Source organism: Macaca fascicularis, chromosome 4 (assembly GCF_037993035.2).
Source record: "Macaca fascicularis isolate 582-1 chromosome 4, T2T-MFA8v1.1".
NCBI classification, from domain to species: domain Eukaryota; kingdom Metazoa; phylum Chordata; class Mammalia; order Primates; family Cercopithecidae; genus Macaca; species Macaca fascicularis.
In genome coordinates this window covers 40,844,153-40,856,833 of record NC_088378.1, presented here as the reverse complement: position 1 = coordinate 40,856,833, position 12,681 = coordinate 40,844,153, and the positions used below count along the sequence as shown (strand labels likewise).

Below are 12,681 nucleotides of genomic sequence, written 5' to 3'. Positions count from 1 at the left end.
TTCCAAAAGCTAGTGTGGGTCACATAGATTCCATTTTACATGAAGAAAATAAAGTTTCCTTACTAAGAATTTACTTCTATTATTTTATACACCTTTAGAAAAATCTAATGTCACATTGATTCATTGAGGATACAGTTGTGTAGCTGGTAGGTGTTTTACCTCACGACTATTTCCTGCCTTCCTTTAATTATTACTTTTTTTAAGATGGTGGTCTCGATATGTTGTCCAGGCTGATCTTGAACTCTTGGACTCAAGCGATCCTCCCACCTTGGAGAAAATTTTAAAACTCTTTCCTTTAATCCTTTTATTCTCTCTCTTTTTTTTTAATTGAGATGGAGTCTCGCTCTGCTGCCCAGTCTAGAGTGCAGTGCTGCCATCTTGGCTCACTGCAACCTCTGCCTCCCGGGTTCAAACGATTCTCCTGTCTCAGCCTCCCGAGTAGCTAGGATTACAGGCGGCTGCCACCACGCCCAGCTAATTTTTGTATTTTTAGTAGAGAAGGCAGTTTCACCATGTTGGCCAGGCTGGTCTTGAACTCCTGACCTCAAGTGATCTGCCTGCCTCGGCCTCCCAAAGTGTTGGGATTACAGGCATGAGCCACTGCGCCCAGCCTTTCCTTTAATTCTTTAGTATTCAATTATTTTATCCTTCCTTATTACCCGGTTTGAAATGTAATTCATAGCTGGACATGGTGGGTCACACTTGTAATCCCAGCACTTTGGGAGGCCAACGCGGGCGTATCACCTGAGGTCAGGAGTTCGAGACCAGCCTGGCCAACATGGTGAAGCCTCCCTGCCTCGCCCTGTCTCTACTGAAAATACAAAATTAGCCGGGCGTGGTTGGCGCATGCCTGTAATCCCAGCTACTAGAAAGACTGAGGCAGGAGAATCGCTTGAACCCGGGAGGCAGAGGTTGCAGGGAGTTGAAATCGCGCCATTGCACTACCGTTCCGGCAAGAACAGCGAAACTCCGTCTCAAAGAAAAAAAAAAAGAAAAAAAGAAAAAAGTAATTTACATTTTCTTCTGCCCTTTTCATAGGACTCACCAGTCTCAGTTCCTGGAGACGGGAAATACAAAACCTATTTCTTTACTCAGTTGTAACTTGCACTGGCTTTCCTAACAATTACAGCATTCTGGGGTTCTCTGGGAACTTACACATCTGTTCTTTGCTCCCCAAATAAGCAGGTACTTTTTTGATTGCTCTTAAACAATCTGGGTATTTCCCTCCCCTCCTCGAGTGATGCAGTTTAAAAAATAGAATAGGTCACGTAATTCTCCTGTTTCATCTTGCTGATAATTTGTGGAGTCGGGTATAGACTCCATTTTCTATCTTAAGTAAGTATCTGGCGCTTGTGGGGGAATTAAGATCCTAAATGAGAATGCTAAGTCCTTCGGCAGTTGGCACTAATCAATTACTCATTACTCATAACGGAATGAGCCACTGGAAATTTTAAAAGGAAAGGTACATGGGAGAACCTGATAAATTTGGCCTGCCACTTCTGGAGTGCCACAGTCACTAATGAAGCACCCTCCGGTGTAGGCCCTGGGTCCAGGGCGCTATGTGCAACCTCCTGCCTCGCGCAACGTCCGTCTCCCGGAGCCTGTCCTGCCAGCGCCTCGCACGGTCCCAGTCCACGAGGCCGCCAAGGCCCGGAGGGGGGCGCCCTCGTCGCGGGGAACACTGGAAATGCTTCAGGGGCGGACTCCGAGGACCGAGTATTGGCTGGAGAGACTTTTTGCGCCACCCTATAATCGCTTGCGCTCCAGGTCTTCTTAGTTGGGGGCCGGGTGGGTGAGGACCGGGACCCCATGCCACGGGCGGCACTCAGAGAAGGGCTGGGGTCTGAGGGCCGCAGCGCGGTCGGTTTCGTCCGGGCTCGAGCTTCCTAGCAGCGCCCTACCTGGGGGCGGGCCCTGATCCCGGGTGCCGCGACGAGTGGGTGGCCAGAAGCTGGTGGGGGAGAGTGAGAGCGACTGCTAGGAGCGACGAGGCTGGCGCGGGGACGACGCGACGGAGGCGATCGGAAGAGAAACGAGGTCGGGCGAGTAGGAGGAAATCCAGCCCATGAAGGGGAGCTGCCGCCAAGGAGGGAGGAGGGTGCTTTCGGCTGCCGCTGCTGCTGTTCCGGGACGTCGCCCGGGGAGCCCGCCCGCTCGTAAGGTGCGCGCCAGGTAGCTCCGCACCCAGGGGGCGCCCTTCCTGGCTCCTCCCAGAGCGGCCGGGACGGAAGGAGCTGGGCTGTGCGGCGCGGCTGGTGGCAAGCGCGGGCTGCACCCCGAGCGCGGCGCCCTTGAGCTGCACCGCAGCGCAGGTTTGTGAGCCGACTTGTCAGCCGGCCGAGAAAAGGAAGCTCGGTCCCTTCCCGCTCACCCGACTTCCCCACCCCTTGTACTCTAAACCCTGCAGAGGGCGAGCGGCGCGGCCACGGAGGCGCCGAGGAGGAGCGAGCCGCCGCCGGGCAGCGGCGTGCCCTCGGGGGAGAGGGCGCCGGAGAGGAGGCGGCGGCGAGGCGGCGAGGGCGCGGCGCGCGATGGCAGCTGCTTAGCCCGGCGGGCGCGGAGCAGCCCCGAGCTGTGGCTGGCCAGGCGGTGCGGCTGGGCGGGGGACGCCGCCGCCGTTGCTGCCCGGCCCGGAGAGATGAGCACGGAGGCGGGCGAGGGCATCACTTTCTCCGTGCCACCCTTCGCCCCCTCGGGCTTCTGCACCATCCCCGAGGGCGGCATCTGCAGGAGGGGAGGAGCGGCGGCGGTGGGCGAGAGCGAGGAGCACCAGCTGCCACCGCCGCCGCCGGGCAGCTTCTGGAACGTGGAGAGCGCCGCCGCCCCAGGCATCGGGTGTCCCGCGGCCACCTCCGCGAGCAGTGCCACCCGAGGCCGGGGCAGCTCTGTTGGCGGGGGCAGCCGACGGACCACGGTGGCATATGTGATCAACGAAGCGAGCCAGGGGCAACTGGTGGTGGCCGAGAGCGAGGCCCTGCAGAGCTTGCGGGAGGCGTGCGAGACGGTGGGCGCCACCCTGGAAACCCTGCATTTTGGGAAACTCGACTTTGGTGAAACCACCGTCCTGGACCGCTTTTACAATGCAGGTGCGTGTGTGACCCCTTTGCCATCCCGCGCGGTCGGGACCCACGTTTAATCTGGCCGTCTTCGGGGCATTTCATTTTTCTGGGCGGGAAGCATTTACTTCTTGCCCCACTTTGGGGGCAGCGAGCGCTGCTGCGTGACTGCTCTTGTCGCTTGCTGCTCCGGGGAGAGCGTGTGTGTTTGTGAAAGAGTCTGTATTTGTGCGAGAGACCCATGGATCCACCCACCGCCCAACGCTGGAGCCCTGGGTCCCTGCGATCGACTTGAACTGTTCTCTAGCAGTGAGAGATATTTGCCCCAGTCAGTCCTTCTCCGTTCAGTGTCTCGGTTTCGCTTCTGTGAGGTTTGGTCCCTGTTTTCCTTCTGCATATACCTGTGACCGTTTTAGATGAGGTTCTCCTTTTCTCCGTGTAGTATTTGAGAGTACAGGAACGATGACATACCATGCACGCAGAGTGTAACTATAGTAATTTGCACGCCGTATCATGAGCTTCGCAACACACCTTACCCTCAATAAGTTTTAGTAGCTTGAATTTCCTCTCACCAACCCAGACTTTGAAGTAATTACAGTGCTTCCAAAGGCAATAACATCACAACTTACACTGAACTTGTGTGTTATCTTTGTAAGGATTTTGGTGAAAGAACCAGGGCCTGTTTTTTGTTATCCCATAAACCATGATGGGCTAGAAAGTTTATAATTTAACATTGTCTAAAACACCTATATGCTATCCTAGTAATAAGATTAGTTTGGCCATTAAAGTGATTGCTAGCATAATCCATGAAAGAAATGTATCTTTTCAACCTATCTCAGATTTCAGAAAACGTTAAGGCAGTTCTAGTAACTGAAGCAATTAGCTGTTTGCAAATGTTAGGAATAATACCATGCTATCGAAATTAACCTTTAGCCTCCTGTACGTCCAGTGTTGAGAATATATACATATTTAAGTTTACATTTGTGGGTAAAAACTTGGTTTAATGGTTTCAAAACAGTACACTTCTTGCATTTGTGATCACATAAAAGGCTTTATTTTCCAATCTTGTTTTCAATTCTGATTCTCTTCAGTATCTTCCAAACACCTGAAGTACGCTTATGTCAGTTTTGGAATTCAGCCAAAGCTGAGTATTTTAAGAACAACAAGAACTTCATGTTAAGGAAGCCAGACTAAATAAACTAGGACTTTCTGGTTCTGGTATTTTTAAAATAGTTTTGGTCTTCATAACTGAGCATGGCTATAATGTATTATAGCTTGATTCTTTGGGTAGCTTGCTATAAAAGTTACATCAACGTAACTTTTCTAAAAATTATAGCGCTCTTATTTTTGGATTATAATTTGGAAGAAGCTTCAAAGAACTTATGAGAGGAAAATACCCAACTGAACACTTGAGCCTATTTTTATTGCACTGATTGGGCGTTTTTTTCTAGGGCTCTAGAAAAAAAATTTTTTTTAACTCTAAGCTAATTTGAAAGAAACTTTCCTAACAAGGCTTGGTTTCTGTTACTCTCCAAATACTGTCTCTGGGAAAGGGAGAGAGAGAATGATTAGAAGGGAGCTGAAGTTTGAGTGTGTTTCATTGAATCCTCCAAACAAGCCTGTGAAGGAAGTACTTACCTTCTTAGGTGAGAAAACCCAGGGATCCCTAACTGGCCCTAGGATTCATAGGGAGTAAGTGGCCAATGTAGGATTCCACTTCAGGTGGCTGACCCTAAAAGGTTGTGCTTGGGCCAGGTGTGGTGGCTCACGCCTGTAATCCCAGCACTTTGGGAGGCCAAGACAGGTGGATCACCTGAGGTCAGGAGTTTGAGGCCAGCTTCCTGGCCAACATGGTGAAACCCTGTCTCTACTAGAATGACAAAAATTAGCCAGGCATGGTGGTGCACACCTGTAGTCCTAGCTACTCAGGAGGCTGAGGCAGGAGAATCACTTGAACCTGGGAGGCAGAGGTTGCAGTGAGCCGAGATTGTACCATTGCACTCCAAACTGGGTGACAGAATGAGACTCTGTCTCAAAAAAAAAAAAAAAAAAAAAAAAAAGGTCGTGCTTGGCCCTTGCTTCCTCCATTTAGGTGGGCTGAGTTACTCTCAGAATCAAGGGAAGCTCCCTATCTTGGAATCACGTGAGTGAGCTGGCAAATATCTTACCAGGCATTTAGGTGCATTTGGAATAGAGGGGAGGGCATGCTCTTGGAAGCCTCTTGTTCCTGTGCCTTCCTACTGCTTCTTTCAACCTAGACAGGTCTCAGTTTAACCCCTGCCCATCTGGGTGGCATGAACTCCCAGGATGAGTGCCCTCTCATTCAGCATGAAAGCATGAAAATGTGACAGAATGAAGGTAGTGCATCAGTTTCATCTAAACCCTTTGTTTTTATTTTATTTTATTTGTTTTAGAGACAGGGTCTCACTCTGTTGCCCCGCCTGGAGTGCAGTGGCATGATCATGGTTCACTGCAGGCTCGAACTCCTGGGCTCTAGTGATCCTCCTGCCTCAGCCTCCTGAGTAACTGGGACTAGAGGCATGAGCCACCACACTGGGCTAATTTTATTTTATTTTATTATTATTTTTTTGTAGAGACAGGGTCTTTCTATGTTGCCCAGACTGGTCTCAAACTTCTGGCCTCAAGCAGTGCTCCTGCTTTGGCCTCCCAGCGTGTTGGGATTACAGGCGTGAGCCCTTCACCCAGCCTCCCTTTGTTTTTTCTAAACTAAGGGCTGTGGAGTTTGATGGTAGTAGAACTTATTTTCTTCTGACTTCTAAGAGGGCTTATTCTTCCTCACTAGGGGTTGACAAACTTCTGGAGATGTCCAGATACTAAATATTTTAGACTGCAGTTTTTAAAAAACTTTTACTTGAGAATCAGAGGGTATTTGTGCAGGTTTGTTACAGAGATACATTATGTGATGCTGAGGTTTGGGGTATGAATGAAAAAAAATTTCATTGTACCCAGTGGGTAGTTTTTCAGCCCCCTCTCTTTTCTCCTTCTAGTAGTCCCCACTGTCTGTTGGTCCCATCTTTAAGCCTTTTTTTTTTTTTGAGATAGTGTCTTGCTCTGTTGCCCAGGCTGGAATGCAGTGGCATGATCTTGGCTCACCATAACCTCTGCCTCCCAGGTTCAAGCGATTCTCCTGCTTCAACTTCCCGAGTAGCTGGGACTACAGCCGCATGCCACCATGACTGGCTAATTTTTGTTTTTTTAGTAGAGACAGGGTTTCACCATGTTGGCCAGGCTGGTCTTGAACTCCTGACCTCATGATCTGCCCGCCTTGGCCTCACAGAGTGCTGGGATTACAGGCGTGAGCCACTGCGCCCAGCCTCCCATCTTTAAGTTTACTTGTACCCAGTGTTTAGCTCCCACTTAAGTGAGAACATGCAATATCTGGTTTTGGTGTCTTTTTGATAGAACAATTTATTTTCCTTTGGGCATATACCTAGTAATGGGATTGCTGGGTCGAACGGTAGTTCAGCTCTTATTTCTTTGAGAAATCTCTAAAGTACTTTCCACGGTGGCAGGACTAATTTACATTCTCACCAACAGTGTATAAGTGTTCCCTTTTCTCTGCAGCCTCACCAACATCTGTTATTTTTTGACTTTTTAACAAAAGCCATTCTGACTGGTGTGAGATGTTATCTCATTGTGGTTTTGATTTGCATTTCTCTGATGATTAGTGATGATGAACATTTTTTCATATGTTTGTTGGCTGCTTGTATGTCTTCTTCTGAGAAGTGTCTGTTCATATCTTTCGCCTATTTTTTAATGGGGTTATTTGTTTTTTTGCTTGTTGATTTGTAGACCTTTCTTAAATGCATAGTTTGTGAATATTTTCTCCCACTCTGAGGGTTGTCTGTTTACTTTCTTAATAGTGTCTCTTGTTGTGCAAAAGCTCTTTAGTTTAATTAGGTCCCATTTGTCATTTTTGTTTTTGTTGCGATTGCTTTTGAGGACTTAGTCATAAATTCTTTCCCAAGGCCGATGCGGAATGGTATTTCCTAGGCTTTCTTCTAGGATTCTTATGGTTTGAGGTCTCACATTTAAACCTTAATCCATCTTGAATGAATTTTTGTATATGGTGATAGATAGGGGTCCAATTTTATTCTGCATATGGCTAGCAAGCACCATTTATTGAATAGGGAGTCCTTTCTCCATTCCTTATTTTTGTCGACTTTGTTGAAGATCAGATGGTTTTAGGTGTGCGGTTTTGTTTCTTGAGGTCTCTTTCACAACTTCTCAGCTCTGCCCTGTTACTCAAGAGCAGCCATAAACAGGACCTAAACAAAAGATCGTGACTATGTTCCAACCACACTTCATTCATGGACACTGAAATTTGAACTTCATATACTTCATAAAGTATGATTTCTTGTTTTATAACCATTTTAAAAAGTAAAAACCATTCTTAGCTTGTAAGCCATACTCAAAAAGAGATGGCCCGCAGGATTTGGCCCCTGTGCCATGCTGACCTTTGCTCTACACCCATGACCTGTACTTGAAAGTTGAGTTTTTATGAGATAGTGGGAAGAACATGGTCCCTCATATTAGATCTGAGTTTTCATCCCAGCTCTGCTGTGAACCATGTAACTGTGAGAACGGCCCTTCATTGCCTCCAGTGGTGTTTCTTTGCTTGTAAAATTGACCAGGCATAGAAGTGAAGGGGGAATTGAACACAGCTTTTAGGATCCCCTTATTTAATCCTGTGAATTTACAAAGGCAAGGCAGCATGGGATGCAGGCACAAAGTATTAGAACAGCATTTTCAAGGTTTGGCTTCGGGTCCTGATTGTTTTCTAACTTGGAGCAAGTCATTTAAAGCCTCAGAAAAGAGTGGAGTGTTGGAATAATTGGTATTTGAGATTCTGTCCAGCTCTCAAATTCTGTACTTTAAAATGACAACATTATTAAGACAAATGAGTCATTTCAGCTCATGGAGATTAAATGAACTGCTTGTATATATCATATTCCTGCCTCTGAAGAGCTCAGAGTTGGTGGGGAGGGCAGACCAATGCCTTTGCCATAGCAGTGCCTCTGTGCCAGGATGCCCTGGGCTCCCAGGAAACAGCTTCAAAAATCAGATTGAGGCTGCAGTGGGCTCAAGGGTAGCTTCTTATGCGTGTTTTTGTTTGCTTTTTTTCTTTTTGTGGAGAATGGGGTCTCGCTATACTGCCCAGGCAGGTCTCAATTTCCTGGGCTCAAGCTATCCTCCTGCCTCTGCCTCCCTAAGAGCTGGGATTAAAGGTGTGAGCCGCCACACCTGGCAAGGGGTAGCTTCTTAAAGGAGGTGACACCTGAAGTGAAATGGCAGGGTAAGCAAGGAGAGCTTAATGAAGGTCTCAACGTTTGCATGGGAAACAGTGATGTTCGAATAGCTCAACCTAAGGGAGTGAAAAAGAACTTAGTCCCAGCTACTCGGGAGGCTGAGGTGGGAGGATCCCTTGAGCTTGGGAGGCTGAGGCTGCGGTGAGCTGAGATCATGCTACTGCAGTCCAGCCTGGGTGAAAGAATGAGACCCTGTTTCAAAAAAAAAGAAAAAAAAACAAGAAGAACTTAAAGTTTGGTAACATTTTTAATAAACTTTCCCAATCTTTGTGTACTGGTATCTTTAAAAAGAATAGATTACAAGTTAAACCTTTGCACTGATTTTTCTCGATCTGATTACTATTTACCTATATTTTAATTTCTTCTTTGACTACTCTTGTAGTTTGCTTTTTCATTTTCTTTCTGAGGTGAAACTAATGCTCTATTAATGCTTTTATGAAAATTCATCTTATTTATGTATACAACAGACTGTCACTGAGAGACAGCAAAGCCAAGCTGACAATACCCCTTCTTCGCCCTCTGCATTGTAGACAGAAAATTCTGTAAAAGCTAAGAGATGTCAATATCATCGTGTTGCCCTGGGTAGGTGGACAGATCCCAACTGGGAAGCTTTCCAAATACTTTTTTTTTTTTTTTTTTTTGAGATGGAGTTTTGCTCTTGTCACCCAGGCTGGAGTGCAGTGGCTCGATCTTGGCTCACTGCAACATCTGCTTCCTGGGTTCAAGTGATTCTCCTGCCTCAGCCTCCTGAGTAGCTGGGATTACAATCGTGTGCCACCACATCCAGCTAATTTTTTTGTATTATTAGTAGAGATGGAGTTTCATGTTGTTGGTCAGACTGGTCTCTAACTCCTGACCTCAGGAGTGATCTGCCTGCTTTGGCCTCCCAAAGTGCTGGGATTACAGGCATGAGCCACTGCACCCAGGCCTAAATTTTTTTCAAAAGACATCAAGTCTGTTGTTCTTTCATTTTGCTTATGAAAACACTGAACCTTGAAGAGGATATATTCATTCATTCAGATTAAATGGTTGAAGGTTCTTGCTTGGAGCACACTTTTTGTAGAAACATTATTGCACATGGTGGGCAGATTCTGGGACTAGCTTATAAGAAGCCTGGTTAACACAGTGTATGGAACCATTCACCATTTTAAACATTCGGGAAAATTCTGTTTCTGAAACCTAAAACCTGTATTAGAGCAATTACTTTTGCTTTCATCTAGCTCTGAGTAGCATCTTGGCCAGATGTAGGAGAAGCATCAACTTGGAGTGGTGAAAGGGGTGGGACTGTGGTGAGGTAGGGGACAAAGGGAAGATCAGGTGGCTGCAGGGAGAACCAGGATGCTGTGTGAAAGAGGAGGCAATGCCAGCAGGAGATCCAGCAACACTTTCACTTCCTTTAGGCTTCTTCCCCTTCTATTTCCTGCTGATGTAAGACCCAGGGATACTGCTGTGCTCAAGGCCACCTCACTCCCTCAGTGGACACAGGGTTAGCTTGGCTGCCCGCTTCCCATTTCCTTGCCACCAGCCTTCACATCCGCCCGGGCCTTGGCTCACTGCAGATTGCAATCTCTTACTCAGCTTTTCACCCTGTAGCAATCATAGGTAACAGGAAGGAAGCACATGCTAGTTGAAATTGTGAGAACTTAGCTTTTCTATTCTCATCCATGGTATGTTCCCACTTTACTTGAGCTTGTGACAAAAGTCGCTCATGTGTTAATATGCCATCTCGCTGGAGAGGCATCTGACCTTGCCAGGCTTTGGCTTCAACTTGCTTCCAGCAAAGCTCCTTAGGACTTCTAATCTTATTTGGTAAAACAATAAAACAAAACAGAACATAACCTTGTATCCCATCTATCCCAGATGGAGAAGTTCTTGAAAATTTTCCAGCCCACTTCTGCATTTCTACTTTCAATATGCTTTCCAAGTATATTATCTCATATATTTTGAAGTAGAAGGTAAAGTCTGTATGTCCTAAATAGTGGTTCCCATGAACCAGTTAAAAAATTTGGAGGACTGACATGTGTTTGCCAACGTTTAAATTTTTCTACATAAGAGTGTTGTTATAAGTGGAGAGAGAAAGTGAGGAAAATTGAGAGAGAGAGAAAGAGAGAGACAGAGAGAGGAGACAGAGAGAGAGAGAAAGAGACAGAGAGAGAGAAAGAGAGAGACAGAGAGAGAGAGAGAGAGACAGAGAGAGAGAGAGAGAGAAAGAGAGAGAAAGAGAGAGACAGAGAGAGAGAGAAGAAAATCAACAATCAGCCACCTATTGCCATGATTTCTTAAAAAGGAAAGTTTTATGTTAAAAAAAATTAGGGGGCACATAACTTTGGAATGAAGGGCAGATCTTTGCATACAGAAAACGTATGGAAAAACTCATGACTTTTTATTTATTTTTCCCATTTCTCCATGGATGAGTGAAAACTTTATCACACCAGTCAATAGAGTAGTGTTTAAGAGCCTCTGATTGGAACCACCCTGCAGCCCCTTCCCACCTTTCAGCCACTGCTTCACATGAGAAACGAACCTTAGTAAAATTATCAAAAGAGCAAATGTGGAGAAACTCGTAAGGCAAAACTCTGGTTAGGAAAGGATTTAAAAAAAAATCCCAGTGGTGCCCAACACATGATTTTTCTCTGAGCTGTTCACGTTCCCTGGCACACCATTGCGGCAGCTGCCACCCACCTCATACAAACCGACAGCACTGTGCTGCTTCTTGCTTTTTTGGATAATGGGTCAATTAAGGCAAAACTATAATTTTTTAAAAAGAGCTTAACTAGAAAATTGGACGGAAAAAAGCAAAATCAAAAAGAAAACTCCAGAGCACAAAAATAGATTAGTTTTTAGAGTACCAATTTCTTACCCCACATCATCAACTGCATGTTGTCATGACCAGCTCTGCTTCCTAGGCTCCCAGGATCCTGGTTTCTTTCCTTAATTTGGTCACCTTTTGTCTACTTGAGACATTATCAGTTGGTAGTTCAAGCTGGTTCCATCTCTAGGTGAAGCCTGTGTATTATATAAGTGCATAACACAGGCTTGTCTCACCAGTGGCCTTGGCTGGAGCCTGCCTTTTGGGAGTTCTCTGTTTATAGGGCAGTTCCCCTCTGGTGGCTATAAGAACTGTGCCCTACTTCCTGTATCAGAGGTCTGGTTAGAGGCCCATTCAGTTCCTGTTTCTGGTTTGCAGGATAAAATTGGTTCATACTTTCTTTGTGAAGCGGTAGGAGATGGACAAGCACAAAATCCAGTAAATGTGCAAGGCTCTTCAGCATGAGGTACCAATCGTGACTACTTTCCAAGTACTTCCTCCAAATGGTGCCTTCGAACACCAACCGAAGCCAGGAAAGTAGAGAACCGTAGGAAAATGCATTGTTGGCTACTGACTCCAGGGCTGACAGTGTGCTATGCAATGATGGCCCCTCCCAGGAGGTCATTCGAGGGCCTTGTATCACACGCTCCCCTTTCCGTCACCCATGGGACCCTCACGGTGGCTGTAGAACGTGCCAGCAGTCGCCCCACTCCACCTGGGGCAAGATGAGAGTGGGAAATGTGGTGGGGGTGGGCAGTGTTGCAGGAACCCACAGCTATGTGGTTATCAGAAGAAACTGGGAACCCACAGCTTTGGGAAAAATATATCTTGAAGACAGCCTCATCTTCCTGTAATTTGTATATAAGTAGGTGGGGAAACTGGCTAGATATGAGAAAGATCTTGAAAATTTTATTAGTGGCATAAAAGGGAAATAAAGGAAATCAAGGCAAAATGATAAATTAAAAATCCATTGGTGACTGTAATATATTGGTTTCTGTAGTTGTGGGTTTTTATTTATTTATTTATTTATTTTTTTAAAAGACGATCTTGCTCTGTCACCCAGGCTGGAGTACGTTGGCATTATTTCAACTCCAGCTGCAAACTCCGCCTTCTGGACTCAAGCGATCCTCTTGCTTTGAGCACAGCCAAACCTGGCCAATTTTTGTATTTTTATGTGGAGATGGGGTTTTACCATGTTGCCCAGGCTGGTCTCAAACTCCTGAACTCAAGCGATCCTGCTGCCTCAGCCTCCCAAAGTGCTGAGATTACAGGCGTGGGCCACTGCGCCTAGCCTAGTTGTTTTAATGTATTAGTTTTTCTCTTTGGCCAGAGGTATTGACTAGAGACACTGATCGAAATATGTGCCAGGTTAGTGGAAAAGAAGGAAGGATACGAGACAAAGCCGATTTTCACAATCTTGTCTAATTGTTCAAAAAATGTAAATAATTGATCACTTATGTTTTATATGAATTTTATTTTGTAGTGT

General features: G+C 46.2%; 1 protein-coding gene and 1 long non-coding RNA gene across 8 annotated transcripts in view; one reads left to right on the top strand and one right to left on the bottom strand.

Annotated features, from left to right (window-relative positions):
- Positions 1 to 1,714: 1,714 nt before the first annotated feature.
- The window catches only part of MAP3K5 (mitogen-activated protein kinase kinase kinase 5), a 244,579-nt gene continuing 233,612 nt past the window's right edge, over positions 1,715 to 12,681 (top strand). For 4 of the 7 annotated variants that reach the window (XM_074037096.1, XM_065543440.2, XM_005551944.5 and 1 more), the window contains exon 1: positions 2,404 to 3,086. In XM_074037096.1, coding sequence (XP_073893197.1) covers positions 3,081 to 3,086 — 6 coding nt within the window. In that variant the 5' untranslated portion in view covers positions 2,404 to 3,080. Of the gene's footprint in view, positions 2,162 to 2,403; positions 3,087 to 12,681 lie in introns of those variants that run through there. The other 3 variants (XM_074037095.1, XM_065543439.1, XM_065543438.1) reach the window with 2 other exon arrangements.
- LOC141410057 (uncharacterized) lies at positions 8,618 to 11,474 on the bottom strand. The gene is made up of 2 exons (XR_012433485.1): positions 11,247 to 11,474; positions 8,618 to 9,973 (listed from the first exon to the last, which is right to left on the bottom strand). It is a non-coding gene; the product is annotated as an uncharacterized lncRNA (long non-coding RNA).